This window comes from Rhipicephalus microplus, chromosome 9 (assembly GCF_043290135.1).
Source record: "Rhipicephalus microplus isolate Deutch F79 chromosome 9, USDA_Rmic, whole genome shotgun sequence".
NCBI lineage: Eukaryota > Metazoa > Arthropoda > Arachnida > Ixodida > Ixodidae > Rhipicephalus > Rhipicephalus microplus.
Window position 1 is genome coordinate 16,567,387 of NC_134708.1, and position 22,127 is coordinate 16,589,513.

At 46.3% G+C, this 22,127-nt stretch overlaps 1 protein-coding gene across 1 annotated transcript; it reads left to right on the forward strand.

The window, feature by feature from the left end:
* Window positions 1-10,589: 10,589 nt before the first annotated feature.
* On the forward strand, window positions 10,590-21,715 carry LOC142771555 (uncharacterized). The gene is made up of 2 exons (XM_075873192.1): window positions 10,590-11,043; window positions 20,707-21,715. The coding sequence occupies exon 2, from the start codon at window positions 20,769-20,771 to the stop codon at window positions 21,603-21,605; it is 837 nt and encodes a 278-aa protein (XP_075729307.1). The 5' UTR covers window positions 10,590-11,043; window positions 20,707-20,768; the 3' UTR covers window positions 21,606-21,715.
* The last annotated feature ends 412 nt before the right edge of the window (window positions 21,716-22,127 follow it).

Below are 22,127 nucleotides of genomic sequence, written 5' to 3' on the forward strand. Positions count from 1 at the left end.
AAATAATTTCCATGCATTAAGTTTATACTGTTAACCATTTTCGCATAATTAATTATTCACAAGAAACAACAAATATTACTTGTTAACTTATGCGCCTACAAAACGACCATAAAAATAATGTTATTTCGGTTATTCATGACCCATGCTCTTTAAGTACGTAGTTTAGGTATGGCAAATGAACGCATATTTCAAACAGTGATAACAAAAGTTATGCTTAACTCTATATTGCTATTGACCAACTACTTCTCACTTCTAGACTTAAGGAACCTACACTTGGAAAGCTTCACATGTATGTAGACACTCCAGCACCGGTGCAAAAAATTATTTTACATTCATAACATCACAATGGTAATCTGAAAAAAATATATAAACGTATAGACATCTAGATACTACCATCCGTATCGACCTCCTAAACACAAGCCTACTCCAGATTGCAAACAATCGCTTTACTTTCTCACGTGTTGATTTATACCCCCCAACCACTCATTTCTCATCTCTCTGTATATAACGTTATACATAACGTGGCTGATATATAGACAGTGCTTAAAACCACCGTTCTTCAATCTTATCAACTGACTAATTTACATGTATTTTAGTGACACCTTCGTCGTCTCGTGGTACTTTCTCGTTGCTGTTTTTCTCATCGAGTGGTCTGTCAGCCAGGGTAACCGTCCCCTGTGTTTTACAAGTAGCGCACTCGCAGGAGGCGTTCATTCTCACCACTTTCGTCATAACAATGGTGGTCCTCGTGTTGAACCCTTTGAAGGATACCTCTAGCGACTTTCTTATCCGTACGCAGCGGTAGTCACCACTATCGCTGCAGCGACTGGCCGGGCAGGTATACCTAATCTTCAGGTTAGGTACACACCGTGGAGTGCAGAAGCCGAAAATATTAAGCAGAAAAATATTGACGGCAAACTCACGCTGTAAATATGAGTAAAGAAGTGTGTTAGCTCATGGATTACACTCCGTGGTAGATACTACAGAAATACGCACACACAAGTTATCGGCGTATTACGTCATTCGGCAAAACGCTCACAACTCGCACGTCCACTTGTGCAAACTGTAAGCGCATACCGATTATAATGCTAACTCACTAATTACATTTCATGATGAACGCTCTGCAGCACATTAATCAAGAATTGGAGCCGTGTATATGCATGATACCGAAATATGACACGGAACAGAGATAATAAGCGTCCGGCTTCATTTTATATCGCAATTTAGAATCTACGGCAAATTATATATACCAACATACCAATCGTCCGAAATCAGAATCTTCAATTGAACTTTCCTTGAGCGACTTTTTGAAGAGGCATAATTATGAAGCTGGTGAACTTCCTCCTTCTTTCTATCAGGGCCATACAACATTAATTCCAAAAAGTGCTGATCCTGATACATTAAAGAGAGTTAACGGATATAGGCCTATCTCGTTGTGTAACGTTGACTACAAAGTATTTGCTAAATTGTTGACAAATCGGCTACAGACAGTGATTAATAAATGTTTAGGTGACCACCAAACATGTGGAATTCGCGGTTGCTCTATACAGACATTCATATTGCACGCTCAGTTCTTGAGTGTATTGATGGTATTTGAAAGCATTTGATAAGGTACAGCATGCTTTTTGTTCTGGCTCCTAACCCACCTGTAGTTGGCTGATGTATTGTACAATCGTATTTCACAGTTATAATGAGTGCACAACCAGGCTAATTGTTAGTCACACACTATTCAATATAATATAGTTAAATTCATCTGTACCTCAGGGATGTCTGCTCTCGCCTTTGCTGTTTGCAATTTATATGGAACTATTATGTTTAAGTGTGCTTCCAAAGTCTACATAGCATAAGAGGCTACCGATATGGTGCTGGGAAAGTTAAAGTTCTGGCTTATGCAGATGGCATCGCCTTCTTTTGCGCTGATAAACCCAGCGTTCAGGAAGCAGTCAACACTACTTTACGTTTCTGTGAAGTCGCTGGCGCCAGCTTAAATTTTGATAAAAGTAGTGGATTCTGGCTAGGCATGTGGGCCCAAACTCCTTTGGTCTTCGCAAACATTAATTGGAATGCTACTCCTATGAAGTACCTTGGTGTGCCTCTCGATAACTATCGTAACGGCGGCCCACACTGGAACACTGCGATAACTACGATCCGCCGAAATGTGGCAACATGACACGGACGGGAACTTTCCATTTTTACCAGAGTGAAAGCGTGCAATATATCCCTTGCATTAAAGCTTACTTATGTTCTGCAAGTGTTGCACTGCTCTCGTGTGCACATTCAAGCCTTTCATAGGAAATCTGCCTGCTTTATTTTGAGCTCTTCTTGGAAGAGACAATCTTTTTCTTCCGCTTGAAAAGGGTGGCCTCGGCCTTGTGCATTTGTTCGTGCGACAGTTGGTGTTACGATTTTTTCCCCTCAAGGATGTGCGCCACCCCTTTCTTTTAGCGGTTCTTCGTAACCATCTATGTTACCACCTTCCTTTTATTCATGCCACAACAAGCGTTGCTAAGGAATTGCTGTTGCGGGGTTTCATAAAAGAAATTGTTGATACTGCCATTTTTTAAGCCAGGTTTAGCTTAAAGTATTTGTATACTATTTACAGAACAAATTTAACCGCTGCACTTGTGAATAACCTTTTCCTGGAACCCGTTTATCGAAAGCCATATTCGCTTTTGTCTGGTCACGATGTATTAATTCGTGTACGTAGAATGTGGATATCTCCTTCAGCGAAAACATTTTTCTTTGAACTGCACACTTCCACGCTGCGAATGAGAAAATGTGGCTGAAGGAAAAATAAATAGACGTACCCTGGACAGTGAATTGTAGACTCTGCAAGCAACTTGAGAATATAGAGCATTGCTTTATTCATTGTCGTGGCGCTTTTTATTTTTGGGACATTCTAAAAAGAATTATAAGAAAAGAACTTTCAATCACAGCTCATGGTATTAGGTCCCTCCCATTCAAAAAGAGTCTCACTGATAATACCCTTTATGACATGTTTATGTTGGAACTTTATTCACTATGGAAAAGTCGCATGATTGATAGACACGCCGAGCCACCACGGTCGACGAGATCCGTCTTCCGAAAAGCAGCTGCTCAAGTGCACAGCGTTGTTGAGACTTTTGACTTTGTTCCGGAGTGGCTTCCTTTTCTTGACACTTGTGTGTGCTTGCTCGACTTCCGATGAAGCATGTTGTGCGTACTTCACTGGTTCACTGGTGATGATTTCATGCATTAAAGAAAAAAAGCAACAGCGTAGCTCAGTGGTAGAATACTGGACTAGCACCCAGAGTACCCGGGTTTCAAGCCCCACTGTGTCTTTGGTGCTAGGGTTTTTTTTTTCATATTTCGCGTGATGTGGTTACGGACACTGGCGGCGGTGGCAGCGGCGGACAACTGCGCGTGACCCGAGTTGTGATCTCATAACAGCTTTCGCAGTAAAAGCCGGACTTCGTTTCATACCTGTACAGATAGTTTCTGGAGATACAAACAATTGATCTCGCAATTTTCACTTGCATTTAGACAAAACAGCACCCGTACAAAGAAAAGGGTGATTCCACAACGGTACCACCACGATATCACTTTAAAGAAATATAAACGTTGAGCATCACTTCTCAACTTCCCTTTTGCCCATCTGCTGATCAAAATGTCGACCCTAGAATGAAACATGCGACTTCATCAGCCAAAAGGTTGATTTAGGTGGAGCTCTGTTGCATCGATGTTCCATTGTATACAGGTTAAATTAATTTGGCTAAACACACAGGTCACACCCAGAGTATGGTTATAACGTACCGAAAGTACTTACAAATAGAGCTAATCATGTTCGTCTACTGGGTCATTGTCGTGTATACGGATGACGCCTTCGACACCGTCCGGTTCCTTGTGTTTGCCTGTCTCGTCGAGTATTCTGTCCTTCGTCACAAGCGCCTGTGCCTTGGGGGTAGCGCAGACGCAGGATGCATTCACGTTCACGACCTTCTTCTGAAAAGTTGTCTTCCCCGCGTTAAATCTCTGAAACGCCACCGGCAGCATCTTTCTGACCTGTACGCATCGGTAGTCACCTTGATCACTGCACCGACTTTCGGGACAGTTGCAGCTGAAGTGGTATATGATCGCCGGAACTCTCCTGAAGTCATTGTCTTCGATTACCACGTACGGACAAGTGGACCTTTGCCCCAGGGTGTCACCGTTCGGTTGAGGCTTGCAGATTCTCGCCCCTTGGTTTGTATTTCCGGTTCCGGAGGCGAATCGCTGACCATAGAGCACCCCCAAGAGAAGAACTGTCAGTGTCGCTGATGACGCCATCTCGGAATATGTATATCAAAATCTCTTTGTGACCACGGAACACTAGAGTATGGAGACACTTTCTTCTACGAGACGCAGGATGTAATGGCTTCGAAGGTTTTCTTCGTCGTCCTCTGTGGATTTCGGTTGTTTCACGAAACGCTCCAGGGATGACTGCAGGCACCAAGAAAGTAACACGCCAGAACAGCTTACTTGTATTGTCCCGAATGATGGACACCCACTGTCAATTCTCGTACGCAGTTTGCGTAGGGGCTTCTTTCGAGGTCCTGGAGTATAACTATGCGAGATCTATAGCTCGCGTTCTTGGAATTCACCGCAATGACTCGTACTTTTTTGCCGTCAAAGCGTCCATGATCTGCTGGAGTCCGGGTGCTCCTTAAGCAGCCTACGATTCTCGCTGATGTCGTGGAATTCACTTGAGTGGTCCTGCGTGGTAATCTCGGTGCTCAGTTCTCGCTACTGACGTGTCGCGAAAGCTTATCGCGTGACTGTGGCCGTGTGACTCGGGCAAAGGTACGCCAAAAGTTAGCGAGATCGAACGCAAATGTCAACCTTGCGTATCGACTTTTCATATTTGACAGAAGGCAGGTAGAAGAGGCACACTGTCTTTCGCCATCTATGCTTTCAGATCGACATTACGAACTTCTTACTCGTAGAACTACAAACGCACGACCTTTATCTGGAGAAGACGCCCCTTGTGATTTCTTATCTATTGCTTGTTTGATTATTCGCGCTATTGTGACGATAGCTGTGAAGCGTTCGTGGTAGGATTGATTGAGATATGGCTGAGTGCTCCATGTGTACTAGGCATTGCCCAATACCTCGGAGCATTGGGTTTCTGGAAGACGCTCATGCTTGGCTTCATTGAGAAGACGGATCAGTCGCGATATCGTGAAGCGTATACCTCCAACTCATGAAGTGGTTTGATAACGCTATCACGAGCATTGTCCCGCAGCGGAGTGAATCGCGCGGTAAGACTTCTTATTGCACCAAGTTACGCAGCAGTACTTGTCAGAGCTTTTGTCATCTCGGAAGCCCTATCTAACCTACGTCACCTCCACGTGGGACAGTTTTGCGTTTGCCTCTGATAAGGTAGAAAATTGGAGAAAAAAAAAGCCGTTGCATGAAACGCGAAAGTGAATTTTCTCTGGTCTTTCTTTTTCTATCGCTACCACAGCTAGTGTTGGACGGCCACCATTGTAGTCAACATCGAGTGTCATTGGGATCAGACGCTAATTCAAAACGGCAGACAAAACGGCGCAGCACAGTCACAGCGAAAGCTAGAAGAGCGGCCTTTCAGAGCATTTTCTAAACACTCATTGGGTAACTGCGGCAAGCGCACTTGCTTAATGCCCACTACGGCATTAACAATAAACTTTTTTGGGGGTAGTAGTCCGGCATACCTTATGCTACTTTTCGTCATTCTTCTGAGAAGCGTGGTATGCGCTTAACTTGCGCGAGAAATTTCGTGCCGTGCAGTGGCTGACGACGATGAGGAATTATGCCTGAAATGGGTATGCGCCACAGTCAATAGGGGAACAAGAACAAGCTCTTGAAATGGGTTCGAGCATTGGATGACCCACTTGTTACACTATTCGTGTGATGACTGCACGTTCTTTCGCCGTTTTAAAACAATTTGTAAGTCGCATTAACGCGATTGCTTTCCCGACATCAAGCCTGTTTAAGGCAAGTTTGCCAATAAGGCCCAAGAAACGGCGTAGCTCAGTGGTAGAATACTGGGCTGGCACCCAGCGGACCCTGGCTCGAGTCCCACTATGTAATTTTCTAAGGCCTGCCCTTGCGTCCACTGAGAGATACTAACACGGACCTCAAGCATGTAGCCTTTGTCGAAATGTGGCGGCCGGGATTCGAACCCTCGACATTGGGGTCAGCGTATGCGCACCGTATGACAAGACACAGCGTCGAAACGCCGACCACGCATATGTGTCACGATTGCGTTAAATCGTGCTAGTTAGTTATTCGTGATTCCAAAGATATTACAGCGCGATAACTGACAGCCTAAGACACAGAAAAATGAGCACAGCCCTATCGGAAAAAAAAACGAATGGTGGGCATGGTGGAAACCACCACCCACCATTATAGTGGATTAATGTAGTGGGTGAATGGTGGGAAACGCCCACCATGGCGCATGGTGGGTATGGTGGGTGCTGCAGTGCCGGCAGCACTTGAGCGCGAAATGACGTCAGAATCACCGTGACGAGCTGCCACAAAAAATAAAGAATTCTATAAAAACGGTATAGAAAACACCCGTCCCGTAAAAAAAAAAAACAAGGCGCCACGGAGGATCGAACGCGCAACCTGCGGAGTCCCATTCAAAGACGCTAACCACTGCGCCACACCAACATGACGTTGATTGCGTGTTAAATACTTAGTTGCCATACAAACTTAAGGTTCAACTTGGTTATGTTTGTCGTGTACACAACATAGACAAGATCTACACCTGCTACTAAATATTGCACATTTATTAAACACAAGCAACTGCGGCCTGTAACGATTGCCACTATGTTAATGACACTAGTGCCATTTTTTGCAATTAGCAGCTTCAAGAAAAAAAACCCAAGTGGACTGGGGAGCAGCGACAGTTTACCGGCGGGGTCTGCCAAGTTTAATATCCGTTTCGCGCTCGTTCTAAAGGGCGACATCCGTTCACGCTTTATGACGCTTCTAGGCTCATTCCATAGATACGCCCGCCTAATTTATTTGATTGAGTATTGGGATGCTTTTCGCGCAATGTAGAGGGCGCTCGCGCCAGCGCAATGCTGTAGCTCTTTCGCTAAAGCAACAACTACATAACGGCTTGGCCAAAACGATGCAGTGTGCCGGAAACATTACGCTATCATATTGGTTCACCAAGCACACGAATTGCCACGTCTGAGTTCTCGTACAAAAGCTAGAGAAGTGCCGGCGAGTGTGACCGGCGGCTGTCGGTGAGAAGACACTTAATTACGTTCTCTGGGAGTGCTTTAATCGCGTCGCATCGATGTTTGTTGCTTCTTGAGCGGACACCATACACAATGAAAAATGCTTCATTTAGGTTAATCGATGCCATATGGCTGCGCTGTATTGTCATACTTAATCGTCATAATCATGTATTCTGAAACCCGGAAGCACGGATAACACAATTGTACGGGCTCGGTCAGTAGGCCTAACCTTTGGTGGAAATCATGGTGGTAGAACATGTAGTGTACAGATCCCAGCTTTGTACACTATATAAATTGCACGCCATTATAAGCCGACCGATCATCTGCTTAATGCTTCCCAGCATTATCGCAATGGTGGGCAGAGCTTCTCAGCTTGGTACACCATGTGGCCCACCATAACAAGCAGCACCCATCATCTGCTTAGTGCTTCCCAGCATTATCGCAATGGTGGGAAGAGTTTCTCAACTTGGTACACCATGTAGCCCACCATAATAAGCACCACCCACCATATGCTTAGGGCTTCCCAGCATTATCGCAATGGTGGGCAGAGTGTCCTTTATTGCCCACTATCTAGCCTCTGCTTTCCACCATCATTTCCACTTTACCCATCATCTGTACACCATACCACCCAGTATGTCCCAGCATAACCACCATATTTTCCACTACGTCCCACCATAGCCGTCATAATTTTCACCATGCCCACTATTATTTCTACCATGCCCACTATTATTTCCACTACTCCCACCATGTTTTCCAGTATCCACCATGGCAATTTTTCCGATAGGGAGGTCTAGGTAAAAACTTGTAGGGTGTCTGCACAGATGCTGAAAACCGCTGTTATTTTACATTTCACGTACTATTTCCCATAATCTGAAGAAGCTAGCTTGGCGAGTTTTCGGCCTCTCACAAGTTATCTGATATATGCAGGATATCTGAAATATGCAGTTATCGGAGATATGCAGGAAAAATTGTAAGTAAGCCAAATAGGCAGTTGTCTCAATTCTAGAGTGTCACAGCTCAAGTACAGTGTATAAAAGTATAAGTAAGGTCACCTAGCACATCATTGTTATGACAACGGGCGCAAGAGCAATGCTGCGTTCCGTTGCCTATCGAGTCGAGTGTCGTCTCTAAAACCTTCTAACATATCACGCGCAAAATTCCAGAAGCGATTGATAACCATGGGCATGGAGGCGTAAGCAATCCTTGGATAGCTCCGTTTCATAAATAAAAGCTCCGTTTCATAAATAAAATAAATCCTAACGTCTGCGTACGTAGGGATTTTCTGTTCATTGGGGTGTGTCAGAGCAGCATCTCCTCTATTTTATCGATGCCAGCCAGATGCGCCCAATCCAGCCGTTCACCGCCCTCTCCTCTAGCCTGTTCCTGCTCTCGCCTACAGCGTTTGCGAGTGCTTTGCGGCCATGAGGGAGAGAGCCCGTCATGTAGTGCCCGACGACGGAGACCATGTGAGGCAATTTCTTTGTTCAACTATGTACAGATCCACGGCGAAAGGCCTTGCACTCCATGTGTTCATAATTTTGGCTGTCACGCTGGCCCTGTAAAAGATACGGTGTTTTGAGATAGCGTGTCACCGTTCATGGCGCTATGCCGGCAACCAATGGGGGAAGCGTCACTGCAACGCTACTGCATGCGCGAAGGAACAAATCTGACAGTCGTATGATATTGGAGTGGGAAACAAGTATCTCACATCTCCGGGGTAAAGCACTCGGAAGAACGAGTGACGCGAGGTGGTGGCCAAAACATTTAATAACCATTAAATGGTTAGACAGAGAGGTGATTGGGTTGGAGCCTTCTTGGCCTCCCCTCACAGTGGTAGGTGGAACCTCTGCGCTACCCTTCATGTCGCGCCGCATCACGACCATTTCCTGAAATAAGGCAGACAGACGGCTCCCGTTGACAAGTGCGCATTTGCACTGGTATTGAAAAAAAATGAAGGAGGCGTTAATCAGAGCTACAAATTCTGTGTCTCGTCGGAAATAAACCAGTTGGAAGTAAGTGCTCTTTTGTTTCTGTGTGTTGGTTCCGTCGTTCTTTTTTTTTGCGCTGTTATTTTTTTTTATTGTATGTGCCACTCCTGAAAGCAGGAATCTTAAGAATATTCGTTTTCATGAACCAGTTACAAGTATGAGGCCACATGTTTCTTTGATGATGCTCGGACACAAGGTTTTATGTTAGATGTCCTTTTTTGGGGGTGGGGGGTGGGGGGGGACGTAAATTTGGCCTTAAGGCATAATTGTCAATGTCGATGAATTGACACTGCGAAAATCGGGAAGTGGAGTTTGGCCTTAAGGCATAATTGTCAATGTCGATGAATTGACACTGCGAAAATCGGGAAGTGGAGCAGACCCCACGGAAGCATCGTTTCAACTCAAAATTCGTTCATAAGTCGAGCAACCATGAGGCCTGTCAGGTTCAGTGTCACCACAAGACGTTGCTAAAAAACGCGCAAAATTTGCAATGACATATGCGCTTACAAAAATTCATGCTCCTTTATAACAAACAGAAGGTCGAAATCTTTGAAAGTTTATTTGACATATGACGCGTAATGATTACAAAGAATACACTTTCGGGATCCAGAAGATTTTGTTAAAGGGTCCTTACCGGGTTCATAATCAATATGTTCAAACATATCTGAAAGGCTATAGTGTAACCATTGATTTCATACCTATCGGAGTTGGACGCTGATGTTTGTTGATTTCAAACGGCTAAATAACAATGTTGTGGGTTTTACGTCCTAAAACCGCGATATCATTACGAGAGACGCCGTCGTGTGAGGGCTCCGCAAATTTCGGCCACGACATCACATCTCTCGGTGAAAACTTTTCTTGTGCCCTTGTTCATCAACACAGTCATTAACACATTTGAACAAGTCCGCCGCGGTGGTGTAGCGGCTAGGGCTCTCGTCTGCTGACCCCAAGGTCGCGGGTTCGATTCCGATTGCGGTGGTCGTATTTCGATGGAGGCGAAATGGTTGAAGCCCACATACTGAGCGATGCTAGTGCACGTTAAAGAGCATCAGGTGGTCCAAATTTTCGGAGCCCTTCATTCTGTGTCTCTCGCAATCATATTGTGTTTTGGGACGTGCAACCCCAGTTACAGCTATTATCATCTTGTGCCCGTGTTTGCGCGCCCGGCCTTCCGTCGGAACGTTTCTATAACGCAAAGGCTTTAAAACGGGAACGACGGTGCTCCCGATGATGACGACGCAAAAGATTCCGTACCGGTCCGACGCGCGATAAGCGAGCGGGCCTCTTGGCGGTTGCCATGGAAACGAGACTGGTTTCCTGGAAGATTTCGCTCACATCTTGCGCCGCTTGTGCATCGGGCGGACGCTCATGGGCCGTGCCAACGTGTTTCAAGTGAAAGTGCCCGTGACGTCTTTCGGCGTGTGGTGTCAACGCCTACAGACCCACGTGTCTTACACCGTGTTGTGCACAAAACTGAGGTGTCGTGCAGGAGAAGACGTCAGTGGGGAGCCAGTGATGCCGGCACCATTCTTCGCTGTTTCATCGATTTTCCAATGGTGCGTTCATGGCACGAGGAACAGAATAATCTTATTTAAAACACTGTAGTGCTACTTTTAACGACGACAGTACAGAGGAGAACATTCACATCATGACGAGCTACACTCGTCATGATGCTACAACGACGCTACAATATTTTAATTAATGCTGTACCACCTACTAGCCACTCACCATGTTTTGACAAGTACCTCAGGCCTCAAGAGGGAGCCAGGTTCAAGAGAAGTTCAGCTCGAAGACTCGCCGAGAACCAGGTAATGCTAGCGGATCACATTTTATGGAACGCATGCGTAGTGGGGCTTTTTTATTATTATTGTTTCGCGTGGTAATGGTCACGCACTCCGGCGGCGGTGGATAACTATACCGTGCCAAAAGCAGCCCTTTTCGTGACGTCATAGTAGCTTTCACCGCGAAAGTATCCCACACGAATGGCATGTGCAGTGCGAGGAATCTACCTAACACTTGCGTCGCTGAAGCATAAAATTGTGCCCGGCGTGAAAATATGGGAATCGCTCAACGAGTGCATCGAGCGGGCAGTTAAAAGGCCCACACACTACAAAACAATCTTCATCAACAGCGACATCGTCAAAGTGTTCAGCACATTCCAAAGTGTAAGGCGCAACGACGACAACTGAGAGAGGGAAATACGTGCACAAAGCGTAACCCCCAACAATAGTTTTATTCAGAAAAGAACACACTACGTGGATACATCGCACGTGGTATCGCTAACGCGAAACATGGCACGCAGTGATTAACCTGCTTCAGCGTGATAACGACGTCGTTGCAACGTTATTGGGCCTCTGCGCGTTAATAACGCAGGAACCAGCATGCAGTGCACTGAAAACACTAACGTGACGTCGCAAATTTCGTGTCCCACCGTGTTGGTGTTCAAACGTGGCGTGGCTGTTTCATTGTGACGTCAGTGCAAGCCATCTCGATGCAGCACGCGCTGTCACAGATCGTCGACGCGCAGTCGCATTCGAGTAGGACATCTTTTCGGGGTATTGATTGATTGATTTGTGGGGTTTAACGTCCCAAAACCACTATATGATTGAGAGACGCCGTAGTGGAGGGCTCCGGAAATTTCTACCACGTGGGGTTCTTTAACGTGCACCCAAATCTGAGCACACGGGCCTACGACATCTCCGCCTCCATCGGAAATGCAGCCGCGGCAGCCGGGATACGAACCCGCGCCCTGCGGGTCAGCAGCGGAGTGCCTTAGCCATTAGGCCACCGCGGCGGGGTATCTTTTCGGGGTAATCATAAGTGTGTGCCACATTGACACACTTATCAACTGCATCTTGTGCATCTTAGCTTTCATGATTCATTTCACAAACTTGTCGAAGCTCTCTGTGGCAATAGAGACCAGCCGTGGTGGTTTAGGGGCTGAGGTACCGTAAACCCGCAGGTCGCGGGTTCGAATCCCAGCCGCAGCGGCCCCATTTTCAATGGAGGCGGCAATGTTGTAGGCCCGTGTGCTTAGATTTAGGTGCACGTTAAAGAACCGCAAGTGGTCGAAATTTACGAAGCCCTTCACCACAGGCGTATCCCGTAATCATATGGTGGTTTTCAAACGTTAAACGCCAACAGTTATTGTCATAACGGCGGCAATAGGCTCCGTGCAGACGCAAATCATGAAAGTGATTCAAGCGTAGATTCGGAAGGACGTTCTCAGCCGCTCGTACAGGGAAGCAATCGCGGAACGATGCCTTTTCCGATACCAATGCTTTTCGCGCTTGGCCGTTGACGGGGCCGTCCACGTTATCAACGCGATCAGACAGCCGCCAGTGTTGGACGATAAGAGCAGCATAGTCGAACGCGATAGTACCTCTGCAGCGGCCGTGAGAGTGGAATCGCTGCTGTCGGTTTCAAGCTGCCGCTCAGTTGGTTGCCGTGTTGAACCCGAAGGTAACAAGCTTCCTGCCCCAACGCGGTGGTCTAGTGGCTAAGGTACTGGACTGCTGACCCGCCGGTCGCTGGATCGAATCCCGCCGGCTGCGCCGGCTGCATTTCCGATGGAGGCGGAAATGTTGTAAGACCGTGTGCTCAGATTTGGGCACACGTCAATGAACCCCAGGTGGTCTAAATTTCCGGAGCCCTCCACTAAGACGTCTCTCATAGTCATATGGTGGTTTTGGGACGTTAAACCCCACATATCAATCAATCATGAGCTTTGACTGTTCACTGACTAAAGCGGCCTACGCTGCACGCTTGTAGTTTCGCTCAATGAGATTGTCACCTTCGTTATCGTTTTGATCAACAATTTGATGTGGTTGCGTTCGCCTGAGGGGGGTTTCGCCAGACTTACCCAAGTCCGGCGAAAATAAAATAAAAAAACGCACGCGCTAACAATATGGTACTCGCAAGGCTCCAAACAGTTTACCCTCTGTTGAAAGCAAACGATAACAAAGGCGCTTTAAACAAAGCACGGCGCAGTGGCTTGCCGCCACTTGCGTCAGGCTGCTCCCGCCATATCTGCTGACGTGGTTGATTTAACGCTGGGGGCAGCGCGCGACTGTGGCGGCTACTAAGGTGCGCGCGGTCACTATACAGAGCTGGTGCGAAATTTTCAGATTACACTAGTAGTAAACGTTCCTGAAAGTGGCGCTCTGTGTCTCCGTTTGACACTTTCAAAACGCTACAAGAAGTCTCAGTTTGTCCATAAAGTTGCCTTGAATGCATATTACCAGCGAAAATGTGAAATTACGGCAGCTTCGCACTAGTGATGCCAAACTTGAAGAAAAAGCGCAGCTGGGTCGATTTCGTTCTATCTATGGCTTATTTTTTTTTCCCGCTCTTTTTATCTTTGCTTACCTTTTTTTTCAGTCTCTCTCTCTCATTTTGCTTATTTTTTTTCCTCTGTTTTCCTCTATCACTTTTTCTTTCTTGCTCAGTTTTTTTTTCTTCATTTCCTGTCTACTTTTGTGTATTTTCCCGTCTCTTTCTATGTTTCTCTCTTTCTTTGTACCTTTTTCTTCATTCTGATAATTCTCTTTTTTTTCTTTTTTTTTCTCGGTCGTTTTCGCTCTGTTTTTCACTATGTTTACCTTTTTATTATTTTATTTCTAGCTATTGTTCTCCCGAACTTTCATTCTAAATGTTCTCTCTTTCTCTCTATTTCTAATTATATCTCACCATTTTTATTTTTTTCTCTCTCTTTTCAGTGTTCGCTTTTCTTTTTGACACTCGCACCGGCTGTGTCCGGTAGCCGGGCTTGCCCAATTCCAGCGGCGAACACCCCCTTCTCGACCTTCCTGGTGACACCGCACAAACTCTTGCTAGCTACCGCAGATTCCTAGTTAAAAAATGTATGCGTATCTACAAAGCGAATGCTGATGACAGGCTGAGGCAGTGTGCACCGGATAATGAACCATGGCCTTTCATTTCGTTCTGGTTAACAGCCTTTTATTTTGTCCGGTTGTAACGGTTCTGTATATTTCTGTTTAGTTTGTTCTGGTTAACGTCCTTTCGAGAACCTTTTTTTGTTGTTCGCAGATGTTACGGTCTGTTCACATGTACCTGCGCTACATCAGCTGTATGCGTCGGAATGCGGTTTGAGGAGATCGTGTGGCCTTAATATGCGTCGCCCCTTAGAGAGGGGACGAAGGGCGCATTATACCAGCACCAGCAGTGGGGAAATGTCGTTCTTCAATTGGTCTGTCATGTTGACTACGCGACACGTAATGCAGTAGCGTATGCATAGCTGTTTTGGGCGGGCGTTTCAAGCAAGTGTTACGGGAAGGATTGAAGTCAAGTGCAGTTGTGTTCACATCATGGGCTCACCGGAAAAATTACACTTCACTGGCCTTTACTGGTGACCACACGGGTAACTCTTGGTCCGACGTAACGTCAGGACGATCGCTATAATCGAAGAGAAACCTGTGAAGCTATGCACACACGCCGGGAGCCAGACAAGTGTGTAAGCGTAACTTCAATCATCCTCGCAAAAACAGAGATTAGCTCCATGCGAGGGTGAATGCAAGACACGTAGCTTTTGAGAGCGTAGCTGTTTATGTAATTGCAACGCTACGTCAAGTTTTGATGTTTATTTGCGGTAGTACTCACTTTATATGCCATCATTCCTAAGCAAAGTTTTGCTTAAAGGCTAGTGATCATGCTTATGGCATTTTTATTCGTCGTTAATTTATTCCTGCTGGTGATACGTATCCAAGTCAAACCAACCACTAAGGTTTAACCGTAAACTTAATTTTTTCATAGATCTATTTCTCTATTGATGTACTTTTTTTTTCGACGCCTTTAGGGGTATCGTTGAAGGGCATTAAGAAATTACGTACACTTCGGTGTGCGTGTGCTACCTCAGTGCTTAAGGGTAACCAAGTGGACCACATGTCTTGTAGGATTCACCTAAATATAGTAAAAGTGCGGCTCGCCTAGCGCTTCTCTTGGTGACGGGGCTTCGGAGCCGGCGTTTTTTCGAGGGTGGCCAACTGCCCAGAGCAGCGGCTGCCGTCGAGGCCCTGCAGGACTTCTCTGAGGTCTTCCACAAAGACGTCTATGAAGGGAGCCGTCCAGTACAGGTCCGACTCCATCCGCTCCCTCATATCCGGCGAGGCGCTGCTTCCATCTATACTGAACTTTGCGTGAAAGCATTCCTGGAGCTAGCACGGACGGCTCGACGTTTTATTTTAGAGGACCTAGCAAAGAGACGTGGTCACTAGTTTAATCAGTTGGTAAGGATAGATGATAGTCCAGTGTGGCCAATCACCCGTCTACCTCATTAGTGCAGTGGTTACGGTGATCATCAAGCTGACCCGATAGGCACCTGACAGTGGACCAGAGGGCAGGACGAAGCTCTTTGGGCCGCCTCAGCGATGGTCGGTAGGATCCTAGTGACGGCGGTCGCGTTTTGATGGAGGTGTTACGCTACAGTCCCGTACTCTTTGCGGTGTAAGTTTAGGTTAACGGACTTCTGTTAGTTGAAATTCCCGTTGCGCATCACAATAATATCGTGGTTCTGGCACGAAAAATTCCGGATATTTGTGCAATCCCGAAACACGACTCGACTTCGAAAGCTATGTTATTTTTTCTTCTTATACCTGTGTCACACGGGCGCGCAAAAAGTCTTTTAAGTAAGCGGTCTTTTACGAAGTTGAAAGACTTTTAACAAAGAGGTGTTTGCGGCGCAGACACACGGCAGCAGCGATCTCCTTTTAGTGTTTTCGTTCGAAGACGCTAGCGAAAGCGTGGCGCTAGCAGTTAAAAGAGAAGCAATGAAAATAAACGATGTATCACGGTGTACAAATTAAAGACTTGTTGCACTGCTCGTTTCTTCAACTAAATTTAAGAACAAGAGATGAATAAACACCAATGTGAAAGTTTGTTGCACTATTTAAGGAAGCATTCCCATAACTAGTGACGTGCGCAAGTCCGTCTGGCACCACTGGGCTTTTATTTACCGTATTTGTTTTTCGCTGCTCTCGACTGCTCTCGACACGTTATGGGCGACCGTACGGGAGAAAAAGCGAGGATCGCAAGCCTCACGGCCTGCCTTCTCGCTCTGGAAAGCGAGGCAGACGCTGCAAAAGCCGCCAAGGAGATGATAACGTGTCTGCTTCCGACCATTGCAGACGCTACCATTTCCGTGGGGCGCCGGCTGCTTGATCTGCGGAGTTGGCCATAGACGCTCGGACTCGGACCACATGAATGACGGGCAAACACACGACTGCCACGCTTTCCTCGCTTGTGCAAAATGGCGCGGCGTGAGACCGAGCGTCACCGCGTGATATTGCCGACGCGTTGTAGCTGCTTACAAGAGTAGAAAAGGAAATAACCATTAAAAGAGTTCATTACACCTTCTGCAGGATATGAAATTTGTTTTTACAAAGAGTTTTGGGGACAGAAAAATAAGCATTTGCTCTTTTTTTCCCACCACTCGAAAATTGCTGGCGCCCACTGGTTTCGAGGCTACTCATTCGGAGCCGTAAAAGAGATCGACGAACTCAGTTTACGAAAAAGACCGCTTCTGAAAAGGAGTTTGCTCTGTGCCGTGTGTCTGCTGTCAGGAACTCCTTTTCGGAAAAAGACCGCTTACTTAAAAGACTTTTAAGTGCCCGTGTGACAGGGGTATTATAGTCGGTGTTCTACTTCCTTCACTCCTCCACTGTCTCAAAGCTTTCGTCATCTAACGTGGTTTCGCACTGCCTCCGTGATCATAATCCATTGAAAGCCTTCTGCACCTCGCTTGGTTTTGCGTTGCCTCCGGCATCAATCCACTTTTGGCCAAGCCGACACTATCAGGCGATGACACCATTGCCTGATAGAGCGCTTACGTAACGTCATAGACACCTTACGTGAGCGGAAGATCCCATTGAAGGCCTTCTGCACCTCACCTGGTTTTGCATTGCCTCCAGCATCGGTCCACTTTTGGCCAAGCCAATACTATCAGGCGATGACGCCATCGTCTGACAGCGCCCTCACGTGACGTCATAGACACGTTACAGCAACATCACGAATTTTCGCTACCTGTGACATCATGACTATGCGATGACGTCACATAATGACATAATCGTGTCATAATTTTTTGTATCATTTCAGTTCTTGTCTATTTCAATGGGAGCCTTCTGAGGAAAAGGTTTCCCTGGTGTCTTTGCTTCCCCACTGTAAAAGTAGGAAAGCAGTCCAAAAGTTGAGGATTTAGCCCCTGTGATAAAGCTCAACTGATGTCTGACGTACTGCCGTTCCGCTACACTTGAGCATCACCCAGAAAACTCTCAAAATGAGATTACAGTTGAAATATTTATATAATTATTTCTTTGGATATTTGTTCTTACGTGATATAAGAGCAGCCGAGTGGACGCACGCACAGGCTTCTGGTTAATTGAGTAGAAAAGCGTTTACGCGAGTAGTACATTTCCACAACTCCCTTCTCTCCTGTGCTGAGTTGTCTTGTCGCAGTGAAACTTTCTCGTATAATTGTAAGTATGGGTTATTCTTTGTCATATGATTTATTGGCACAGTGTTGACAGATGTAGCAGAAGCGACGCTCGTACGAACGTACTGCTGAGCTTGGAATAAAGAAAAAGTTACAAATCTGATCGCAACGCAATAAACTTTTTTGTGTGTGTAAAGTGCCCAACACCTCTGACTGCAAAGCAATAGGCAAATCCCAACTACCTGTTGTCTTCAACGTCGTTGAATATACGGTGTTTGCGTAGAAGAAAGATAGTTTACAATATGCATGTGAACAGGGGTGTAAGACGTGAAAGATGAGAACATGAAGAGAATTAGGAGCAGAAGGAGACTTCACTTGTTATTGGCAAGGAGCTTGAGGGTATGTCTGGGTTTACCACGGTCAACTTCCAGTGCTTTAGTGTATGCGGAGGCTCGAGAGCCACCTTTGGCAGTACTCCGAACTAAAGAAACATCTCGAAATTTATTTAGAATTTTCACGCAACATGAAAGTCATTTTTTATCTGGTGCACTACCAAAAAGGACGGCAACGAGGCTACAGGATTCTATATCATCATTTCAAGCAGTAGTACCAGAATTTAAACAATGGAAACCTTCTAAACCACCTTGGACGCTGCCACTTCTCAACGTTATCCGTGAAATAGACGGCATAGAGAAGAAAGCAGACATGGCACCTCTAGTGGCGGCACAGTTGGTACTTCATCAGCTTCATGTAATGAAAAAATGAAGATATATACAGGCGGATGATGCACAGAAGAAGCGTCAGCCTGTGCGGTCTCTATACCCGAAATTCAGAAAAAGAAGATGTACAAATTATCGCACAAATCTTCATCGACGACAGCAGAATTGGTGGCTATATTTGAAGCAGTTAAGCTTATCTGCGAGAATCCTGAACCACGAAAATGGGTGATATGCACTGATAGCAAACCTGCTCTTCAGCTAATCAGAAATGTGAGATCACCTTACAAAAATGGTGAAATAGCACAATGTACCGCAGAAACTGTGGAATATGCCTCATCGCAGGGTCGCAACATCGTGTTCCAATGGATACCCAGCCACATTGGAATAAAGGGAAATGAAGATGCTGATAGTCTCGCGAAAAAAGCATTGAAGAAAGGACGGGATTGCGCAATCCCTATGTCTGGGGCGGATATTCGACATTTTATATCGCAAGGAGCTAACCATTGTTCGATGGAGAAGTGGTTTGAGAGCCCTAAATCAAAGGAAACGGTACTTTATGAGGTTGATCCACACAGAAAATTTTCCATAGCGACAGACCTCCCACGACACCTAGAGGCATTGATCCACGGACTTAGATTAAAAGTAGCATACACAAACAGCTTCCTGCACAAGATACATCGATCCAACTCACCGGAATGTCATTGTGGTCATGCAGAAGAAAATGTTCGCCATATTCTTTTGGAGTGCGTTAAATATGCGAATGAAAGAGAAAAATTAAAGAACAAATTAGCAAGTTTGGACAGACGGCCCCTCACAATAAAGAAACTACTTGGACCATGGCCTGAGATGCATCTCCAGAAAAAGGCAATAATCTTCCTGACAGACTTTTTAGTGGAGACCGGACTGGACAAGCGCCTATGACTGACAGCCAGAGATGGGTATTATATAAAATGTGGTCATGTATATACTGACATTAGATTAGTGAGGTGTGCGTGTAAGTAGTTTATGACTGTATGAACTGCGTGAAGAAAACTATGTATTGGCATGATATTTGAACTGGTTTCAGTGTGCTATTATGTTTTTTTTTTCTTTTCCGTATTGTTAATTTTTGGGTACCGTTCTGTATTATTATTTTATTTTTCGCTGCAGAACTTTGTGATATGGAGTAGCCGAGGCAATAGGCACCTCAACCTCTCCACAGCAAAACAGTTAAAACAGTTAACAGAATTAGAAGAAAGGAGGAAGGATGACGTAAAGCCGTCAGCCTTTGCAAGCCAACCTGTTTTGAAGCCAGCAGTGTAGGGTCCAACACGGAACCTTTTGCGGTCAGATCACGCAAGAAAATAATTTGCCGACACTTCGGTCACATGGCGCCCACTGTATTTTAATCTAAGTGTGCTTGTGCGGTGGAGACCTGCCGGCTCACGGAGGAGGCTCAAAAACAGAACGCCACCAGAAGTACTAAAACTTACCGCGTGCTCTTGCGCTCTGGTCACGTGTTTGACCGACACATCGGGCCTCAATCGTGTGACGTAATGATTCCTCCTGTCTTTTCGTTGTTGTTATTGTGGGCCTCCGTGCATGGCCCACACTAGTGCAGGGTATTAGCCGAGTAGTAGGTGAAAACGCGGTCAGAAGTGCGAACAATCTTTTTTTCTTACGAAACATTGTCATCTGTCTCTCTTTAATAATTACGATAAGTAGCGCAGGCCAACGTAAACGTCTTCCACCTGCCACACCGTAAAACCGCGTTTCAAAGAGGGAGTGCACCTTTCTGCTTGCTCATAAATAGATTTGTACGTGTGAGTGTGAATATGCGTATGAAAGACTGAATTTTTTTTTGTAAAGTGGAGAGGAGGTTTATGGCGTGCAATACTACCGTTACGAGCTTATGCATCTTCGGTATCGAGTAATAAAGCCCCAGCGGGTCATTATAAACGCTGCCCATGCACGATGGCTGTTTATAAGGCAATTACGCTCTTTACGGAAGAAGAAAATTACACTGTAAAATTTAATGCTAAAGAATTGTTCATTACAAAACACACAATTTTTGCGTAAACCCCACTACTCATACTTACATTCTTTAACCTTTGGATGACGATCTTTTTACCTTGAAAAAGACTAACTACCGCATTGTGCACCACTCCTATACGTTTTATGATTGCATGATTTGTGTTTCGCCTATTTCATAGCTCTCCCACACATTTTCTCGCTCTTTTTGTAAATCGTGATACCGTATAATTTTAACAATTCTCTACGGGTCGCATGTCTGAACTGATTTCGAACATCATCATCGCCGTGAACAGGACGAGATCGTGAAGCCTATCCCAAGACTCGATCGCCAACGGTCATTCCAGGCCTAACGAAGATGACTCACGGCAAAGTTTGCCGCGAGAAGTCGACCGCCACGCAGTCACTAGAAAACGGCGATGAACGACGCGAGGGCAACTCCCTGCCAGAAGACAGCGCCACGTCTTTCAGTCGAGACGCGACCGGCGTCGAAGGCGACATCCACCTCCTGAATCCAGTCACCAACAACGGAACAGAGACGTCCAGGAGACCGGCACAGACCAGTGCCAAGCGCCCCCTGAGCACGCACAGCGGTTGCTGTCCGCCGCTGAAGAAGGTCAGACTGGAAGAGTTCATTCCATCTTCGCAGGTCATCGACTATGAGAAGCGGGACCGGTACGAGGTGAAGCTCTCTTCTTTCGCCGAGGGCACAACACTGAGGCAAGTGTCCGACGTCTGCAAAGGGGCCCTGCAAATCCGCACCGGTTTTCACGGTGAAAACCTCGCCTGGGCCTTCGCGCGGTTCGCCAGCCAAGAAGAGGCGGCCTCCACCGCGCGAACTCTTCAGGGCACCGTCCTGAATGGAGCCCGCATCAGGGTGACGTACTGCGGCGACAAGTGGAAGAATCCACAGCGTCCCCCGCGGTACTTGTACGACACCCTGGACGTCCAGCAGTTGCCCAGGAAGCACAGGACGGCGGCGACGGTGGCCACCCTGTTCCCTACCGGTCGTGTGATCATGGTGACCAACACGGGTCACGCTAAGGTGAAGTTTCGGTCGGGAGCCGAGCTCGTCGCGGCTGTGAGAAGACGCGAATGTCAAGTCGTCGAGGGTCAGAAACTCAAGTTCGCTCTCGCTGTCAACTTCAGAAAAGACCCGACCGGATCGGAGGAAGAAGACGAGAATGCGAGATAAGGTTAGGGATGGTCGCTCTATGGGCGTAAGATGTCGTACATTCCTGCCATTCTCGGCGCGTGATTATCTCCGACAATTCTAAAATAAAAACAAAATTTTGCGTGCCTTTCTGGATGAAGAAAATGTGGCGTCATTTGCATGTGTAGAAATAAAGGAAAGAGTAAATAGTAAGTAGGGCTCCTTGAGTTGCAAAAATGGCGTGCCCATAAAGTTTTAGGACATTGCCAGAACTTTTTAGGCAGGTGGAAGGGGGGAGGTCTACCATAGTTGCAGAAACGACGTGTTCGTAAAGTACCGGGGCCTAACCAGAATTTTTCAGGGAGGGGGAGGGGGGCCGTCTACCATAGTTGTAGAAACTACGTGTCCATAAAGTTCAGGGGCGGAGCCAGAACTTTGTTTGGGAGGTGGAAGGGCGGGCGTCTGTCATACTCTGTGCATGTTTCTGCATGTGTTTGCATGTGCGCGTCTGTACACAGGCAAAAAGGGTAGATGGGCGTAGTTCGATTCCTCCCCAAGCTCAGT

Bases quoted from the DNA above. Each gene is read 5' to 3' on its own strand.
- LOC142771555 (XM_075873192.1), top strand. From the start codon at position 20,769: ATGACTCACGGCAAAGTTTGCCGCGAGAAGTCGACCGCCACGCAGTCA.